At 44.0% G+C, this 14,182-nt stretch overlaps 1 protein-coding gene across 5 annotated transcripts in view; it reads left to right on the top strand.

The window, feature by feature from the left end:
• The first annotated feature begins 874 nt into the window (after positions 1 to 874).
• Positions 875 to 14,182, top strand: part of EPHA5 (EPH receptor A5) — a 187,145-nt gene continuing 173,837 nt past the window's right edge. For all 5 annotated transcript variants that reach the window (XM_086611754.1, XM_086611756.1, XM_086611755.1 and 2 more), the window contains exon 1: positions 875 to 931. In XM_086611754.1, the coding sequence (XP_086467880.1) occupies positions 893 to 931 (39 nt within the window). In that variant the 5' untranslated portion in view covers positions 875 to 892. The remainder of the gene's footprint in view (positions 932 to 14,182) is intronic.

A 14,182-nucleotide genomic window follows, 5' to 3' on the forward strand; every position in this document is an offset into this window, starting at 1 on the left:
ATTTCTAGGTTGGAAAAGACCTTAGAGATCATCGAGTCCAACCATCCCTAATCCCCATTAAACCATACCCTCAAGTAGCTCATCCACCCTATTCTTAAACACATCCAGGGATGGGGACTCAACCACCTCCCTGGGCAGGCTATTCCGGTGGCTGACAACCCTTTCAGAGAAGAAATACTTCCTAACGTCCAACCTGAATCTGCCCTGACTAAGCTTATGCCCATTTCCTCTTGTTCTATCACCCATCACTAATGTAAAGAGCCCTTCCCCTACCTCCCCCACCATCCCTTCTCAAGTATTTGTAGGCTGATTATTTACTTGCACATAAAATACTTTAAAAATTGAATTCATGACATTCAGGAAACTCTGCATGTTGTTTCTTGTTTCGTTATTGTCTTAAAGGCCTGATTATGCTAAAAACATATGCCACCTGAGAAAAAGATGTGTGTATAAATGTATACACTTACTTTCACAAATAAATAGATATTTGTGAATGTAAGTTTATACTTATATATTGTATGTCTTACATATGCATATAAACACATAGTGGGCATGATATATTTATTCCCCCCAAAATACTTGATCCTAAGAACATGAAGGATCTGGATCTTACAGAGTTTTAGTGCATTTGCAATTTGGTTTCAGTGGCAGATCTCAAAGGAATAAATTAATGCATATATAGAATTGTGTTCAGTGTGTGACCTCATCGTTGAAGGAGTTATTGCATTGTTATTCTGCTTTACAAAAATCTGACTTCCTTGGTTAATTATAAACAGCCTGCTTACCATAGCCACCCAAACCTTGAAATATTTACTGAAGTTTGTAGTTCCTCCATTTCCCTTAACAGTTTTTTCTCTTGTTTTCAGTGAATTTACTGGACTCACGCACAGTAATGGGGGATCTAGGATGGATAGCCTACCCAAAAAATGGGGTAAGTCTCTGTTGTTGTTTGTTTTCTCTCCCACAAATTGTACTAACTGTTTCCATTCGGAAAGTAGACTACTGGGTTTAAAAACTCCCTGGAGTCATTTGTCGGCAATGGAGGGAAAAAATAAATAAAACAACAAGCTATGACTGGAAAAACGGAGCTGTGTGGTTAGGGGATTGATTTATTTATGCAGTAAAGCCAGCCACGAGTATTAAAAAAATAAAAAATAAAATAATGAGTCAACCTCCTCACTCCTTCCCTCACCAAAAAAATCCATGAGTTAGTTTATTTTTTTTTTTTTTTTTAAGTTGTAAAACTGTTATTTTCTTGAGCCTTTGGGGTAAATGTACAACACAATTTTCTGGAAGTTTTCTTCTGAAACACAGGGTCTGGGACGTCACTGTTAGCTTTAAATGAACAGGGCTGTTCAGAAATACTTTTCAGGCTCATAATAAAATTCTCGGAGCTGATGATGCTGGAACAGGAGCTGAGTTTTAAGCACCTTGAAGAGCCTCTGTCTCTTACCATTGACTACACTGAGAACTGGAAGAACCTGGTCTCCTAATTTGATGGCTGAAATAAGTGCTGGAATTTAGCTGCATTAATACCCTTCAGTGTGTGTGCTTGGCCTGACTGCGTTGTGTGAGCAGTCGTTGCTGGGACTTTTGGTCTTTGGTGTGGCTGGGGCATCTTCAGTGCTGGACTCCAACAGAGCTTCGGTACCGTCTCCAAAGGTTGACTTCTGCACGGTGCTGAGTATTCCTGTCGCTTCCCAGGAGCCGTGGGCACCGTGCGAGGTGAGAAAGCATCCCAAGACAGAATTGCTGCACGACTGCAATTCAGAGGCACTGAACAGAGGCTGTTCAGGAGGGCCAGTTGTGATAGGACAAGGGGTAATGGTTTTAAAATAGAGGGAGGTAGATTCAGATTGGCTATTAGGAAAAAATTTTTTACCATGAGAGTTGTAGAACACTGGAACAGGTTGCCCAGAGAGGTGATGGATGCTCCATCCCTGGAGACGTTCAAGGCCAGGTTGCACGAGGCCCTGAGCAACCTGATCTAGTTGGAGATATCCCTGTTCCTTGCAGGGGGGTTGGACTAGATGACCTTTGAAGGTCCCTTCCAGCCCTAACCATTCTATGATTCTATGACTGAGCCCTCCAACAGAGCAGCTCTCAGGAACGTGTTATTCCAGAGTTTTAGTCGCCAGCTGAAACGGGCTGCAGAATGGTCTTGGACTCCAGTTCGATTGCCATAAAAACGGTGGCAATGTTTATATAAAATGCAGCCAAGCCTGCACATGTGTATTACCCAGTGAATTAAAATCTGGATTTCCATATACTCTGTGTAGACAAAAGGCTGTAGAAATGGCAGCTGCACTCAGGAGCTGCGTGCTTGCTGGCTCGGGGCACAGCAGGAACGTGAAAGCTACACAGGGAGCTGAGTTTGTCCTCAACTCAGTTCAAGACCTAATCCTGTTGTGGTTGGAGACTGGAACAATCTGTTTTCTTTACTGATTTAAAGCCAAGAACTAAACTTGCTCCCCTTGCATGTGTGGGCATCAGAATAACCAGTGCCAGGTGTGCTGGCAGAGCAATGTGTTGGTGCCATGGCACACTGTAACTATCCCAGTGTCCACTCCTTAATGGAAGATTTTTCCTTTTTGAACACCTCTAGGTATTTTTCCTATGATATAAAGCACAGTTGCTGTATATCCCAATGTCCTTATAGGAATATCTGTAGAGAAATAACTGGACCTGAAAAGTTGAGAAGATTCCTGGGTCTGTATGTGCAGATGAGTAAATGAAAAGTTTAATATCCTATGAATAAGCCTCAGTTGTTATTTTTTTTCATTTTTTAGAGAAACCTTTCTATATTTACAAGCTTAGTTTCCAAACAGCACCTGGAAGTGCACTTGTGAATGCCAAATTGATGGTTACTGACTCAAAAGGGAGTATTTTTTCCTTAGATTAACTTCCACAAAAAACAAGTGAATAGGGCAGTTGTTTTTTGAATTTCCAGAATTCTCCTTTTCATCTTTCTTTTCATGGGACATCATAAAGAGTAATGGGGTTAGCCGTTTTCTCTTCCTTGGCCTAACATATTTGCAGTGTTTTACAAGTACTGAAAAAAGTCTTTCCAGATTACTTCTCTAACCCTCTTATCTGCTCTGCAATCAACTATGCTGCAGTCATACTCTTTGCTTAATTTTTTAGAAAGATCTACCTTGTATAAATATTTTAAGTAACTCTCACCTCAGGATTTGGGTTTGGAAAAGGAGGGAGCTTTAGATTAGATCAGAGAAAGCTCTTCTTTTTGAGGTTTTCTCATAGAAATTTGTTATCTCAGGATGTCCTCTTAAGGAAAATTTTGGAAGGTCTGTGTATCTGCCTGCACAGTTCCCCATCAAGAAGAGGAGCAGAAATGTCATATTGTGTCACACCTTGCAGCACTACAGTGTGTAGATACAGACCATGTGCTGAAGTAACCTTTTTGTTGCATGATATTTTGCTACTGCTTTTAACAGTATCCTGTAGAGTCTAGTCACTTTTCATAGAATCACAGAATGGTTTGGGTCGGAAGGGACCTCAAAGATCATCTAGTTCCAACCCCCCTGCCATGGGCAGGGACACCCTCCACTACACCAGGTTGCCCAAAGCCTCATCCAACCTGCCCTTGAACGCTTCCAGGGATGGGGCAGCCACAGCTTCTCTGGGCAACCTGTGCCAGTGCCTCACCACCCTCAGAGAGAAGAATTTCTTCCTTATATCTAATCTAAATCTGCCCTCTTTCAGTTTAAAGCCATTACCCCTTGTCCTGTCACTACATGCCCTTGTCAAAAGTCCCTCTCCAGCTTTCCTGTAGGCCCCCTTTAAGTACTGCAAGGCTGCAATAAGATCACCCCGGAGCCTTCTCTTCTCCAGGCTGAACAGCCCCAACTCTCTCAGCCTGTCTCCATAGCAGAGGTGCTCCAGCCCTCGGATCATCTTCGTGGCCTCCTCTGGACTCGTTCCAGGAGCTCCATGTCCTCCTTGTGCTGAGGACTCCAGAGCTGAACACAGTATTCCAGGTGGGGTCTCAGGAGAGCAGAGCAGAGGGGCAGAATCCCCTCCCTCGCCCTGCTGCCCACGCTGCTTTGGATGCAGCCCAGGACACGGTTGGCTTTCTGGGCTGCCAGCGCACATTGCCGGCTCATGGTGAGCTTCTGAAGTACTTTTTCAAGTACTTGGTAGCAATTCCAATGGTGATATAGTTCTAACTGAAGATACACTAGCTTTTGAAGCAGCCTTCAACTCTTCTAGTGTTGCTGCTTATCCACTTATTATGAATCTTAAGGAAACTTAGTATTTTTCCTAGAACCACATCTGCTAGAAGTAGGAGACTGCACCAGGAGCGCAGCTGCTGTTAAAGAAAGCAACTGTTTAGTCTTTGTAGTTGTACGAGGGTGCTTGGGAAGAGTTATCTGTGTATCACAAAGGCTCAAGCAGGTGAGTTTTGAACCAGATTTCCATGTTTATTTAAAACAAACAAAAACCCCCAAACTACCAAAAACCAACCCCACCACCACCACCAACAAAGAAACCCCCACCAAAACAATGAGGGTAAGAGGTCCAGTCAAGACAAATGATCTTCCTTTTGGCAGATACTTTGTAGGTGTCACAGTCTGAATATTTATTATAGTTATGTGCCATGGTAATTTTTGTGTATTAAAGCTTTAAGGTGTTCCATGCTCCAGGGAGGTCCAGCTGCCCTCGTTTAACCTGTTGCTCACCTCATTTTTGCTGAATGCAATGGGAAAATGTGATCTAACTTGGGAAATGAAAGCAGCGGTGCACGGGAAGGAGACTGACCTTCCAGTCTGGAGACAGGTCTACCTCTAAGCTTAAGCTGTTTCTTGGCTGTAATTCCAATTCCCCACAAGATCAGACCTTGGTCTGCTGCTAAACAGTGTGCACCAGCTCATCTAGTGAATAATGAGTTTTAAAGGAAAGGAAAGGATCCTTTCCAAGGATTTCCTTTAGCCAAGGATTGCCTCTGCAGAACTTTGTCTAGCTAGGTGCTTACTTGGTACAAGTTTTGGTAGTGTCTAGTATTCTTGCAGCCTGGCTGGCCTTCATTTCCCCCATCCCACACAGAAGGTAAGAAAAATCTTTCCATCATATGGAGTATTGAGGTACTAATGGAAATGAGATAATGGGACTGAAATGTGGCTAAGCAGGGGTTGGAACAATGTCTCCTGGTATGAAGAACGGGCTGTTTTGCAGGAGAAGGTGCTTTCTTCTTTCTGCTGCTTTGCTCTGAAAGGTGAATGAATCGTGGTAGCGTGGCTTCCTGGCTGCCCCAGGAGGCCTTCCTTGGCTGTGCGGGTTCAGCAGCTTGCAGCAGTCGTGCAGTTGGCTCTTAAACCTGCAGTTGCATCTTTAGAGTGTGAGCAAAGTCTTTGTGAGGTCCACGTGGCCATGGAGCTCAGAAAAGGGACTCTCTTCCTGCCATTGGAGCGTGGTCAGCATGGCAGTGCTGCCCCTTTCACAGCTCAGGTCAGGAACTGATCTTGTTACTACATGCCAAAGGGGCAATTTGGACTTTGCTTTGCAGCTCATGTAAGTTGGCTTTAACCTGAAGGAGGTTATTGGAATTACCAGAGGCTATATCAGAAAAGTCTGGTCCCTCTTGAGTAGTAGGAAGCCTTCCAAGCACATCAACGAAACCAGTCAGGTTTTTGGTTGTTTTTTTTTTTTTTTTGACTCCCTGCAGAGCCATAGGAGGGGGAGAAGCTACAAAGAGCCCCTTGTAAATCTGTGCTGTTCAGTCTTGCTTGGTCTAGCCAGTGAAAACACGGCCACTTTTAACAATATTCCAATAACTGCTAAAGTTGCTGATTAAAAATAAATGCTTTCTTTTAGCTGGCTTGATTTATTCAGCGATTATGTCTGATTTTTGTTTCAGTGGCTATAATAGCACTGATTTATTTGTTTCAGACCCTCCCTCCTTGCAGGGTTTATTTTAAAACTTATTCCTTTACAGCTTAGAAGTACTCCTTTTCTGTCCAAATCAGAGTGCCACACACCTGCTTCGCTATTGTGTGATGGGTCCTCTGCCATCTCCTCCACGTGCCATTGATTTCCCTGACCTTCCTGTAGCACAGAACAGGAAAGCCTCTGTGGTCCTTGGGGTACTGGTGTGTGCCGTGTGTACCGTGCTCATTGCACGGCTTCATGTGCTGGGAGGTTTTTTTTTAGGCTCAGAAAGGAAAATAAACATGTAGTAAGGAACCCAGTCCTGTGGAGATGTTCATAATTCTTTATTCATTGCAGAAAATGAGAACACTAGAGGACTTGTTGCATGTGAACAGCGAGAGGGAAAGCAATTGCCCCTGGTTTTGGTGGTTACTAAGGCCAAATACTGAAAGTTGGGGGGTAAATTCAGCCAGATTGATTCTGCAAGTTGCTTCTCATTTATGTAGGACGCTGGTGGATTTGATGTTTTTCTTTATGTATATATTTTTATTGCAAGATGCATTTTTGGCTCGTTCTTTTGAGGACAGGTACCCTAGGGTGCCTCTTTGAAGTTAAAAATAACGGTGATTTGGATTACTCAGCGTGGTTTGTGAGTAGATGCATGTTGCTCTCTGTCGATTGTAGTTCAGATAGAGATTTTTATACAGGAATCCTGCACTGGAGGCGGTGTTTGCCCTCAGGGATAGAAATAAAATCAAGGGGGAGGGGTAGGGGGTAATGAAAGGAGAAGGAGGATTCTTGGCACCATTGAGCTGTGTCATGTAGCTATGATTGTAATTGGCATTTTCAGGGCAGTACTTTTGGCAGCCGGTGGGTTTTTTTTCCTGCAAATGCTGCTGCTGGGCTGTGACCAGTGTAGAGGAGGAAGCAGGGGGATATGCTAACATGGCAAGAATGCAATTCATACTGCAGCAGGGAGCATGATGGAAATAAGTAACACCTGAGCTGGTGAAAAAAAAGTATTAATGATGCCTTCAAAACCTGCAATTTGGCTGCTTTGTTTGTGTGTACGTGCTTTTGTGTATGCACGAGTCAGTAAGAAACATATTGTATGTCTGAGTATTTGAAATAAACTGAGTAATCCAAACCAAAGCAGTACTTAAAACTTTCTCTTATATAAAGAATAAATGAATTTTACATGAATAATTTGTGGGATGACGTTGAGTTCAATGGAGTTGGGGAGGTGGGTGTTTTCCGCTAGGATTCCTTAAGGTGACTGCAGTTGTCTGTACGTATGTAAACTTCTGTGACCCTGCCCCTGGTTCTTCACGTGCTTGCATGGTCATTTTTGCTGATATGCCATGAAGCCAGGATGATGTGTTTTCTTTTGGTTATGCTGCCTGCTTCAGTGTGCCAGAGCGATTCATGCACGCTTGTGTTGTATAGCGTAGGTATAACAAAAAAGCTGGAGCTTTGGATCTGAAAAGACACCAGAAGTTAATAATGCAGTTGTGCAGGACCCTTGTGATAATTGAACTAAACTATGTTTTAAAGCAGTGCTGAGTTCATGTTTCAAAATCTGAAAGCTCCAGAGTGAGACTGAAGATGCTGGAGTTAATGGGAGTGGAATTTGGCCAGCCGACTACTGTTCAAATTGATGGATTTCCCTGGTGAGTTGGTGGCCTTGCCAGTGCTTGTAGAGCTGTGTTTGTTTGACAGAGCTTGGATATCTCAATCAAAATTTGAAGAGATCAGCTCTGCAATGGAGCAATGTGCCTTGTGTGGAAAGACCGATGGGGTTGGGTGTAGCACAGGCCCATGACCACCTTGAAGGATGCGGAGAAGAAAGGTATAACCTCTTGCCCAGGTTGGCAATGGGTAGGACAAGAAAAACGGGATTTGTTTCAGCTAAGCTGATTCAGGTTAAATTTAGAATCATAGAATCACAGAATGGTTAGAGTTGGAAGGGACCTCAAAGATCAGCTAGTTCCAACCCCCCTGCCATGGGCAGGGACACCCTCCACTACACCAGGTTGCCCAAAGCCTCATCCAACCTGGCCTTGAACACTTCCAGGGATGGGGCATCTACAACTTCTCTGGGCAACCTGTTCCAGTGCCTCACCACCCTCACAGTGAAAAATTTCTTCCTTATATCTAATCTAAATCTGCCCTCTTTCAGTTTAAAGCCATTTCCCCTTGTCCTGTCACTACACACCCTTGTAAAAAGTCCCTCTCCAGCTTTCCTGTAGGCCCTTTAGGTACTGGAAGGCTGCAATAAGATCACCCCAGAGCCTTCTCTTCTTCAGGCTGAACAGTCCCAACTCTCTCATCAATCTCAGTTTGATGGAAAGTACTTTGTGCTGCTGCATCTTTGGGGCAGATGTGGAGTTTCCTTCACAGGTGGTCTCTGACGGAAGTGCAAACCATCATCTCTCTTACTCTGGACAAGCAGAGTTCATTTCTTCTGGAGGAACAAACCAGGTGATCTGTTTTGTTTTTTTCCAGCCCTACATCTGAAGCCCTGCTATCTGAAAGCTTGCCTCGGGTGAGATCTGGTTTTCTTTCTCTCTGAGCTCTCTTTTTTTTGCTCTTGCCCTGCTTGGAAACCACGTTACCGTTACTCATTCAACACCGTGTATGTAAGATTTGCTCCTTTGATGCCTGCAACAAATAAGCTATGGTATGTAGCTGCTTTTAAACCAGAGCGCCTCCTGCTAGACAACAGTTCCCACTGAATAGCCTCACCGTTTTATTCATGTCCTTTCTCTTCTCTTCTCTTTCCCATCCGAAGTTAAACCTTCTCACTCCATTTGAGAATGCTCCTAGACTTGTCCTGGACTTTCAGCTAGCTGCCCTTGGTTTGTACGCTGTTGACATGAATCAAGCCTTTATTTGGGAGCAGCATCTGGCGAGGCGTAGGTCTTATTAAAGGGGATCTAAAAAGCCTCGAGTACTCTGAGGTACTGTAAAATAAATTAGTACTAGTAAGATTAAGAATAAAGCAAATCTTTATCTCGGCTAGAACTGTATGACTGGAATAACATATTATGTGCTGGTCTTGAAAATCCATCATAGAAGAAACAAAAGCTGATCCTTCACTATATCATTTTGTAAATACAGTTGTCAGCTTTAGGTTCCTCTACACAAGCTCATTGGGCAAACAATAATCTCCTTTCATGCTAAAAAGTCTTTTTTTTCCTCTAGTGTCTAGGAATTACGTTTGGGGATCAAACAGCTTTGAAGAGCTTTATCTTCTCAAACCATTGTTTTCTCTGTTACTTTTGTGCCAATTTCAGAAATATTGGTATCCAACAGTTAGTAACCGTACAATTAAAAGACATAAATGTAGTGTTGTCATGGAGAATCTGAAACTTTGCAGAATAAAGTATTACCATTACAGAATGCATATGCAACAGGCCAGGGCTTATGAAACATGCATTAGAATTTTATAGCTTATGTTGATGAATTTTTTTGTAGTATGTTACTTACTACTTCATATGCTAAATATATGTATCAGTGGATTACTTATCACTTAATTGCATAATCCTTTTATAAGACTTAAAATGCATTGGCTTTGCTCATACCCCGTTTGACAGCATATATTTTTATTCAGGTTAATGGCTTATTTGGGTAACTAAATTCAAGACTGCAGTCCTGTTTGATTTATTTAATGTTCTTGTAATTGAGGAAAGTTGGTTTTCTTTTTATGTTACTTGTTCAGGAAAGCCAGCTCAAAAAAAACCCATGAAATAAAATCAATGCTAACTTCAGAAAGGGAAACACATGGTAGGCTTGTCTAGAAGAAGAAAATTTTAACTGCAAAATTCCCGAAAATAATGTTAAAATCCAAGCTGCTATTTTGTCTTCATGAACACTGTTTGCCGTGTGTATTGCACAGCAAATGAAGACAACAAAAATTAGATGGCTTTTTTGAAGACCCATCACCTAGCTTAAAACCAGTCAGGAGAGCTTTTTGGCTGACTTCTGTTTCACTGCAAAGTCCTGATGTGTGGCTATTCCACAAATAGTTCAGCAGCTGAACATCTAGGACTGTTAGAACAAACTTTCATCCATTTTTCAAGTTATTAATGAGAATGGTTCAGGATTTTCAGAGATTGAAAATGGCAGCATCGTGTTCTGTGTTTGCTTGTCCCAGTCACAAAACAGGAATGTTTTTCAGTTGCTGAAAGCTATACGTACATACAAAAGGGGAAGGTGGGACTGGGTTTTTGGCTAGTGAAAGAAAATGCCAGTATTTTAGTTGGAAGCTCTTTTTTTGCCTCAGAATATCTCGTTTTTATAGTCTTAGTTTATCTTAAGATGTCTTCATTCGAGGGAAAAAGCATGCTGAGTGTCGTGGTTTAGCCCAGTTGGCAACTAAGCACCATGTGGCCGCTCACTCACTTGTCCCCCCATGGTGGGATGGGGAGGAGAAAATACAATGAAAGGCTCGAGGGACGAGGCAAGGACAGGGAGGGATCACTCACCAGTTATGGTCATGGGCAAAACAGACTCAATTTGGGGGAAAAAGATCAATTTAATTTGTTACCAATGGAAACAGTAGGATAATGAAAATATAGGATAGGAAATAAACCCAAATATTTAAAACACCTTCCCCCACCCCTTCTTTGCAGGCTTAGCTTTACTCCCAATTTTCTATACCTCCTTTCCTGCAGCAGTGCAGGGGGACAGTGAATGGGGGTTGTTTCTGTCACTCCTTCCTCCTCGGGGGGAGGACTCCTCACACTCTTCTCCTGCTGCCTTCCCACTGGAGATGGTTCTTCATGAACTTCTCCAACATGAGTCCTTCCCATGGACTGCAGCTCTTCAAGGACTGTTCCAGCTGGGTCCCTCCCATGGGGTGCAGTCCTTCACCAACAGACTGCTCCAGTGCAGTCTTCGCACGGAGTCACAGCCTTCTTCGGGTGCAGCCACCTGCTCCAGCGTGGGGTCCTCCACGGGCTGTGGGTGGATCTCTGCTCCACTCCTTCTCCCATGGGTGGCAGAGGGACCGCCTGCCATCTCATCATGGGCTGCAGGGGAATCTCAGCTCTGGCACACCTCCTCCCGCTCCATCTGCACTGCCCTTGGTGTCTGCAGAATTGTTTCTCTCACATCCCACTCCTCTCTCCGCTGCAGGTTTTGCGGCAGCGTGTTTTTTTTTCCCCTTCTTAAATAAGTTATCCCAGAGGTGCTACCACTGTCACTGACTTGCTCAACCTTGGCCGGAGGTGGGTCCCACTTGGAGCCAAGGAAGCTTCTGGCAGCTTCTCACAGGAGCCACCCTGGAGCCCCTCTCCCGCTACCGAAACCCCACCGCACAAACCCCATTCACTGAGCTCTGGGATTTACCGTGGCACTTGACTACAGCAGGTGGTAATCTGTCGGTCTGTTGGTTTTAATATTGAAAATACTGTGGCAAAACAGATTGGAGATTCAGTACCAGGAGTCCACATGGATGCAAACACATCTTTTTGGATGTCGTGTGCTAACTCTTCTCCAAAGAAAAGTGGCAGCTCCTCTCACTGGTTTTTAGGCTCTTCCCAACACAAATGATAAAGCACTGTTGAAGGGAACGTGGGTGACATCTGGCTATGGGTCATCTCTGCGTCACCACTGTGTGCTGCCAAGCTGCTGTGATCCTTTGTGTGTACACCATGGGCTGAACAGTGGCTGCTGCTTCCTGTGCCTGGTCAGAGGGTTTGGGGAAAAAAAAAACACCCAAAACCCCTCAAAAAAATAAGGACAAGGAAGGAGGAGGACAAGGAATTGCCCAAACTGGGCACCTCTGCAGCACCTCCCGGGAGAGAGGTGGTGATGGGGAGGAGTAGAGGTTGCTGATGGCTTTTGAAAAACTGCATCTGTCAGACCAGGCTGAAACACCCCAGTGTAGCCCTTGATTTGTCTCCTTTTGCTGCTTTCCAAGAAACAAAGTATTATTAGATACTTCGTTCTTGCCAAAATGCTCTGATAAGCATTTAACTTGTGTATTCTTGCTTATTTCTCTTTTGTGTTCATTTCTCCAGCAAGTGCCAGGCCACTGCTTTGATTATATTAAAATCTTGGTACAACAAAATGAACACTAGAAAAAAATCAAATTATTCTATTTTAAGCAGACGTGTTTAAATTGTTAGAAAAGTTATCCGTTCCTAAAGCCTGGTTTCACTTTAAGACTGTGCATCTTATTGATTTTGGTGTGGATGAACTACCTATATATCAAAACACAGAAAATAGTGTCCTCTAGATCTGTTACTGTGCTGAAGTGAGATAAACCAGAAGCTTGTAAAGATGTGTGCTTTCTGTGGATAATTGCCCTCCTTGGGACGCTTTCTTACAGTATCAAAGATGAGAATTTTTGGCTCTGAAGGAGGGGAAGGACTTGATGCTGCAAAAATTCTCATTTGACTTCAGCAAAAATATTTTGAGGCAAGTCACCTGGCCCTCATCTTCAAAGGTCTTTCTATAACAGCGGTGATTCTTCCCGTAATATTGACAGTCCATAATGCTGTGCAGAAGATGCAGTTGGCAGGAGAAGATAGCGCGGAGTACTTCTTAATGTGGTTTGAGATGTTGGTGTACGCTGTTAATCCATTTGCAGTTTTGTTCTGGTTGTGAGGAAGAGCTGTGGGGTTGGTGTTATTCTTGTTGAAGTCAGCCCCTCCCCTGCCTTGCCTTTGGCTGGGGAGCTAGACCAACAACTGGTGAGTGAGGGCAGGGTGGGAGAGGTGGTGAAGACAGGAGTTGTGACTTTAAATATCTACTTATTGAAAGTAATCTTTTAGAATTAGCTGGATTTTTTTAGATGTTTGAGTTTCTCCGTGATGCAGATGTGCTGCTCGTGGGGAGCGGTCCTGCTGGGGTCATACCCCCAAGACCCAACTGTACCCAGCATACACCAAGTGGGGTAGGAAAATCATCTGTTTCTGAAAAGGAGGACTTAGACTTGCTGTTTTTTCCTCCAGCTATTTAGAAAAAAAACCTAGCACCTTCTGCCTGTGCTGGCAGCCTTTTTCATTGAGACCACTTTTTTTTGGGGGGGGGGAGGGGTGGTGGTTTGTCTTTGCATATTCAGTCTGCAAACTCCAGTTACAGCACTACAGATGTGATTCTCCTGGTTTCCTGCTGGAGCCTGGGGGTCATTCCTGAAGTTTATCACTTAAAGTTGAGGGCCATCAAAATAGCTTCTGCTCTGTGTGATATCTGCTCAGCCTTGCTTGCTCCTGGTTCAATCAACAGTAAAGGATAGTGAAAATGTGGCTTTTGGTCTTCTGCTCAGAAACCTTGAGGGTGTTCAGTTTTGGTTTATTTTAGCTTTACTTTCTTCAAAAATTGGGCAGATTCGTACTTGAGAGTTTCAAACCTCTAAACTATTTGACTGGGCAGGTGTTGAAGCTCCTTGCAAGATCATAGAATGGTTTGGGTTGGAAGGGACCTCAAAGATCATCTAGTTCCAAACCCCCTGCCATGGGCAGGGACACCCTCCACTACACCAGGCTGCCCAAAGCCTCATCCAACCTGGCCTTGAACACTTCCAGGGATGGGGCAGCCATAGCTTCTCTGGGCAACCTGTTCCAGTGCCTCACCACCCTCAAAGTAAAGAATTTCTTCCTTATATCTAACCTAAATCTGCCCTCTTTCAGTTTAAATCCGTTGCCCCTTGTCCTATCACTACACACCCTTGGAAAAAGTCCCTCTCCAGCTTTCCTGTAGCCCCTTTAGGTACTGGAAAGCTGCTATAAGGTCACCCCGGAGCCTTCTCTTCTGCAGGCTGAACAGCCCCAACTCTCTCAGCCTGTCTTCATAGCAGAGGTGCTCCAGCCCTCGGATCATCTTCGTGGCCTCCTCTGGACTCGTTCCAGCAGCTCCATGTCCTTCTTGTGTTGGGGACTCCAGAGAATGGGCTGAATGCAGTATTCCAGGTGGGGTCTCACAAGAGCAGAGCAGAGGGGCAGAATCCCCTCCCTCGACCTGCTGCCCACGTTGCTTTGGATGCAGCCCAGGACACGGTTGGCTTTCTGGGCTGCCAGCGCACGGTGCCGGCTCATGTTGAGCTTCTCAGATAGCATTTCCAGTGCTGTTACAAATTGTAGGGCATGCACTGACTGTTCTAGCTGGTTGCAATACAAGTGTGTAGTAAGCCTGTTAAGTCGTAGCCAGTGTTGTGATTACAAATCATTACAATAATGCCAGATTATTCAGTTTGTTGCAAATCCTTCTAGACTACACAATTAAAGTCGTAACCAGGAGTATAATCCTGTGAGATAAAGTCTCTTCATTACACAGTCTCCTTCTGGTT

This window comes from Tauraco erythrolophus, chromosome 5 (genome assembly GCF_009769465.1).
Source record: "Tauraco erythrolophus isolate bTauEry1 chromosome 5, bTauEry1.pri, whole genome shotgun sequence".
Classification (NCBI taxonomy): Eukaryota; Metazoa; Chordata; class Aves; order Musophagiformes; family Musophagidae; genus Tauraco; species Tauraco erythrolophus.